At 37.7% G+C, this 6,238-nt stretch overlaps 1 protein-coding gene across 2 annotated transcripts in view; it reads right to left on the minus strand.

The window, feature by feature from the left end:
• Window positions 1–5,001, minus strand: part of znf326 (zinc finger protein 326) — a 36,474-nt gene extending 31,473 nt beyond the window's left edge. Inside the window, exons 1-2 of one of the 2 annotated variants that reach the window (XM_039734488.1) lie at window positions 4,858–5,001; window positions 4,336–4,414 (exon numbers count right to left, since the gene is read on the minus strand). In XM_039734488.1, the coding sequence (XP_039590422.1) occupies window positions 4,336–4,414; window positions 4,858–4,864 (86 nt within the window). In that variant the 5' untranslated portion in view covers window positions 4,865–5,001. The remainder of the gene's footprint in view (window positions 1–4,335; window positions 4,415–4,857) is intronic. The other variant, XM_039734489.1, reaches the window with a different exon arrangement.
• Window positions 5,002–6,238: the final 1,237 nt, after the last annotated feature.

Below are 6,238 nucleotides of genomic sequence, written 5' to 3' on the forward strand. Positions count from 1 at the left end.
ACACAGGTGGCTGGTCGCTTGTGTCAGCTTGTACAAGCTTGACCTGGCGCCGATCAAAGCACATGTACTGTGCAAGGCATGTACATGGTCCACTGAGAAAAAAAGAGTGTTCATGGCTCACCTTGCAGAGGAACATTCTTTCCAAGCATGTCCTGGAGTCCTGTGCAGACTGGGCAAGATCGGGGTGGGGGGTATATGGGGGAAACGTAGTCACTGATTATAACCACAAGAAGGTACACGAATGAATATGAATAATGTTGCATCCGTGCCACAATGTTTACCGAAATGTAGTACAAGGTCATAAAATGAATAATTCCAAATATCATATATACCTAGGGCTGTTCGATATAACGATATATATCGGATGACAATATGAAAACGTCTATCGCTGCACATTACGCTATCGTTTGTTTCGTGGTGTCGCAAAATAAACTGTTTACGGCAAAATTTTTTTCATTGTTTTGATGGCCACCACGTGGATGCAGACACACTAGCATGGCTGATGAAGACGAGGAAACACCAGGTAGCTCCACACAGAAGGACCTTGTTCCTAAACGAGGGGCTACCTCTGTAGTATGGAGATGGTTTGGATTTGAAAAGTCTGACATGGACCAGAAAACGGTACTGTGCAAATTATACTGCAAACCGATCGCTACCACAGACTCCAACACGACAAACCTCTTCTACACCTCCGCAAAAAGCACGTGAGCGAGCATGCAGAGAGTTTACAACTGAGAGGCAGGCCACGTAGGATATTACAGTTGTAAAGGTACTATTTAAACGAGCATGTTAAAAGCTTGGAAGATTAATTGCTACCAAAACAATTTGCTTAAGGCATAATTTTCCCTGCAGTGTTTGCTGTCAGCGTTAAATCTTGTTAAAATTACGTTTACGCCACAACTGCATTAACACGGCAAATCTCCGTTAACGAGTTACCGCGGATCGCCCCGTGCTTGGGGCTGGACGGCATCAACACGTTAGCGCCGTCCAGTCCCACGCACGGGGCGATCAGCTGTAACTCATTAGCGGAGATTTGCCACACTACGATGTGCAAATTAACATTTTACTAGAATGTAGCCTAAAAAATATTATATTTAATATTATATATTTAATATATTTTTGTCATAAGCCTTATTGCTGCTACAGTTTGAAGTACAATGTTTACATTTGGTTTTGACAGTTAATGTTAGACTTGTATTTATTTTGTTTAAAGGGTTTATTGGCCTTATATAGTTTAGTTGTTAGTACTTTAAACCTTTTATATTTAATATATGTTGTGAGAGTTATTGCTGCTACAGTTCACATTTTGTTTATGTCAGGCATTTTATATAGCAGTATTTTATATTGGGCCTTTAGTAATTTGTTTTTGAAAAGTGTTTTATATTTGATACATTAACATTTTATGTTTACATTCTAAGTCAAACATTTGCTCAAATGTTCCAAATAAAAGAACAGAAATAATTACAAGTTGAGTACTTCTCATTTTTGATATTTTTAATTTAAATGAAAAAAAAAAAAAAAAAAAAAGGAGTGGTGATTATATAAATTATTCACTGAATACAAAGAAAATGTACTATATCGTGATACCGGGATATGAAATGAAATATCGGGATATAAGATTTTGGTCATATCGCACAGCCCTATATATACCGATGTCTGTTTTTTTGTCAGTGCGGCTTTGACATCACGGGCCTTAAGGCGCATACTAATTCACCGTAAGCAGGAACACTCAATAAAATTGAATTAAAAAACAAAAAATCAATTGACAATGAGATATAAATAAGGCAGATTCGCCAGCATTTGTTTGTCAGCCTTTAACCATCCAGATCAGAGAATTTTCAGTTTGAATGTCTCAAAACACCACTCACATCTACAGTTTTTCCCAGTTTCAGATCAAAAGTAAGAACGTCACATCCCTGGGGGGGGCGGTAGTATGTATCGTGACTGAGAGAATAAAAGTGGGGAAAAAAAACCAGTAACTTTTAAGAGTACTTTACATTTACAGTGGCTGTTACAGACGTAAATCAAATGTATGCGTTTATTGTATAATATTAACAATAAGAGTAACTCACTACTCAAAACGGTAAATATACGAGGCAGTCAGGATCGAACCTGGGGACTCTTAATTATAAGTCAGCAATTCCTACCACTGCACCACAGAAGCTATTGAATCGTCCTTGAACCTTTTATGAAAGTGTTTTTTTGATCTTTGTACTTCAGGCTTTACACATTACATAGTTTGTCTACATTTTGTCATTTATTACTAAAATATGAAAAACGTTTCAGTTAACAATGCATTTTTTGGTTAAGTTAAATGGACTTTTTTGTTTAAAGACTAAGCGCACTTTAGTTTGTGTTGTTTAATGTACAGTAATCCCTCGCTATATCGCGCTTCGACTTTCGCGGCTTCACTCTATCGCAGATTTTATATGTTAGCATATCTAAATATATAAACGCAAATTTTTCGCTGCTTCGCGGGCTCTGCGGACAATGGGTCTTTTTACTTCTGGTACATGCTTCCTCAGTTGGTTTGCCTAGTTGATTTCATACAAGGGACGCTATTGGCACGCAGTTAAGTTCCTATGTGCTGAATGACTCAATTTTGCGGCGTTAACCAGGAAGTCTTGTCTCGCTCATTCAGCATCAACGTGTTTTGCTGTGTAAAGAGTTAACTTGTGTGCTCTTTTGTGTTTATCTTTGTACGTAGTTAAGACCTTCGTTATGGCTCCAAAACAATCTGCTCCTGTGCCCAAACGCCAACGGAAGATGTTAACGATTGCAGAAAAGGTAAACGTTTTGGATATGTTGAAGGAAAGGAAAAGCTACACCGCTGTAGGACGCCATTACAGCATCAATGAGGCTACGATTCTTTTTATTTAAAAAGTAGGAAAGGAATATAAGATCTACGGCCGCATTGTCCTTTTAGCCAGGGTGCAAAACGAGTTGCAAGTGGACGTAATAAGGCGGTAGTCTGGATGGAATCTGCTTTAGGGATTTGGATTGAAGAAGAACAGCGGCGGTGCTACAGTCACCTGAAGAGGCTCCTTAAGAAGAGCTGTAACACTCTCTTTTGTTCTGCAGTAAAATTAAACTCCTCGTTATCAGACAAGTCATTGTGTCATTATTGGTGAGTAACCATAATTAATTTTCTACTTACAGTACTTAGTACATGTACATACGTTTAGTTTCACTGTACACACATTTACTGTATACAATTTTTCTTGCATTGTACGGATTTATTGCTGGTGGCCTGTCTATCGTAATTTCTATAACATGTGATATCAGAGACACTCGATATCTTTAAAATAATATTTAGGTTTTACTGTATATAAACAGTGCGGTTACATACATAATTTCAATGAATCTTACCTAATATCTAAGAGAATACAAAGTGTTTATGCTGCATAAATGTGCGGGGAATATTTATAAGCAGTGTGGGAGAGTTTAAGGGCTTAAAATATATAAAAATAACCGTACAAATATATGGTTTCTACTTCGCGGATTTTCACCTACGGAGGGGTGAGATCTGGAACGCAACCCCCATGATCGAGGAGGGATTAATGTATTTCTTTTATTGTGATGGTCACACTAATATAAAAAGATCTTGATTATTTTCAAATTTATATGTTTCACTGGTTATTTTAATTTGATTATTAATTTTAATCATGTTAATGCAGAGACATCAGGGTGACATTCACAGGCTGACAGACATGAGCTGAGGTAAGACATGCATTGGAGCCCAGAACAGGATGTGCAACCACAGCTCACAGGCATCAAAATAGTCAGGTATGAAATAATCGTGACTAATCGAAAAATGAATTGAACGATTAGTCAACTACCAAAACAATCATTAGTTGCATCCCTACTAGTGATAGTAGAAAAATCTCAAGATCAGAGTTAACTTCAGTCAAGAATGTTTTTTAATAATTAAATACAGCCCAATTTGTATTCTGCAGGGATGGTTACTTACTATAAAATAAAATCTTATTGGAGATTTACTATACACCTCCACCCACCAAACCGTGGAAACATAAGTTCAAATTTACTTTTTGACAGTGGGGTATAACCACCCTGGCCCTCCGTAATGTGTCGTATGATGGTCTCACCTGCAACATCTAGATTGCTTATATTGACCCACTCTTGCCCACAATACCTCCGACAAATAAAAATGGTGGTATTCTAATTCTATCAATGGGCTAAACTGAAGGCATTTTTTCTTCTAAACACATCAAAAACATTCCAACTATACAACAAAGCATCGATTAAAAAAAAATGAATGTGGAAAACAGTGAAAAGCAGCTCACATTCGTAAAAATGCTCAAAACACACCCTTACCTATCAAGGCTTCCTCTTTCAAAATCGTAAGACCTTAAACCACTGAATCTCCCCCGGGCAACTCCACGCTTCATGTCGGCTGTAATAAGAAAAATTGATTATTATGGATTAGTCGAGGAGCTACCAAAACTTCTCTTAAACCCGTCTGTTTGAGGAAAAAAATATATATACATTTACAACGGCGACAAACATTAGTCAAAGCACATTAGCGATCATACGTCCCATTCACGTGTACACATATTTTAAACAGTATTTCAAGCAAATATTTTGTGCCAGGCCTATTTAGTAAAGTTATCCATATACTAAGAGCCACACGTATTACATTTTCTTCACATTAGACAAATGCACACGGGACTTTTGTTTTAATTCTATTCTTCCGGCTCGATACTGCGTAACACCTGCGGCCTACACGGTGAACTCAAATACAGAAAAAGAAACACAATGTGTCAGATATACATTCGAGATTGACATAAAATAAGCAAAGCAAAAAATGATCAGGATCGGTCACAAAAGATAAATTACCAAACATGATTTCCAAAAACAAAATGCGTATATTCTTAACCAACTAGGCCTCCGTCCTCCCAACAACGTATGAAACGCACACACAGAACACCAACTGCAAGACGCCTTTGTTCTGTTCGACTCAAAGCCGCAATGGCGCGAAGGGCGTGCCCGCCGGCCTCCGCCGTACAGCTTCTAATATATGGGCACTTTCGCTGCTGCGCTTACATTTCGAAACATAGCTTCAGGTTGCATTGCCGTGATCCATAATCTGAAACTTTGCACTATTTAGTGACATTCCTCACAAAACAGCATATAACACTGCGTTTGACGTCGTTTTAAAATAATTTTATCTAGATAATCCAAAATAAATATATTTCATTTTTGCAAAAAGAAACATTTGTTTTATGCATTTAGGACAAAACCGTGAAAAACTGGTTATGTGAGAAAATATGCATAAATTAGACAACAAGGAGATCCATCATGATAAAAAAGAAAATAGCTAAGCGCCTATTTAAATCAAGCAAGTGGTACAACAGCCCATTGTCAAACTACCAACGCTAATATCTACGATTAAATCATTCTTGAAAGAGGGATTTTACGAAATGCTGCTCGTGTCATAAAAGTAGCAGATCATTATACTGCACGTCAGGTGAATGGTGAATTATACTGTACGACGCTGCAAGCGGAACAGAAAAGTCGATTTCTGCTTGTTCTCCTTGCCCACCTCTTATGCAGACGACCACGACATTATCTTTAACACTGTGCCGCAACCCCAAACCCAAGTATTTGAATAGAAATAAGTAAATATTTACACCGGGAGCTCAAAATATTTCATTGATATGCGTTAATGGCACAGCAGTTTCCCCCCGAACTGCAATACAGTTCACTGGCCGGGCATTGCGCGGTAATTTCTGACATCAGCAGAGATGCAGGTAAATTTGGAATACAGGAAAACATCCGTGTAGCGTTTTTAGGGACCGATGAATAAAAAAGTGCTAAATGCAGGAAATTGTCAAGGATTTGTTAGGATCCTGTTATTACACATCTGAATTCGCTGTCTTCATTTATTGTATATATTTTACTGCAGTTAATTTTTAGGATTAATAGGCTAGTTGTTAAGTTTTGAGTATCCTGGTTTGGTCTATTTAATCCGTTGAAGTATTATTGTCATTTTTGTTATTTCCGATTGTTATTCTTTTTCATGTTGTTGAAAGTAACTGCACTGGTGTTATAAACCGCCAGATACAAACCAACTACTTTGATCTTTCGTTTCTTCAATCTCTCAATTGCCATCCTCCATCCATCCATCCATCCATCCATCCATTATCCAACCCGCTATATCCTAACTACATCATTAACTGGCGAATTCGCACGCGACCCTCACTCAAATTATGTGATG

This window comes from Polypterus senegalus, chromosome 14 (genome assembly GCF_016835505.1).
Source record: "Polypterus senegalus isolate Bchr_013 chromosome 14, ASM1683550v1, whole genome shotgun sequence".
Taxonomy (NCBI): Eukaryota; Metazoa; Chordata; class Cladistia; order Polypteriformes; family Polypteridae; genus Polypterus; species Polypterus senegalus.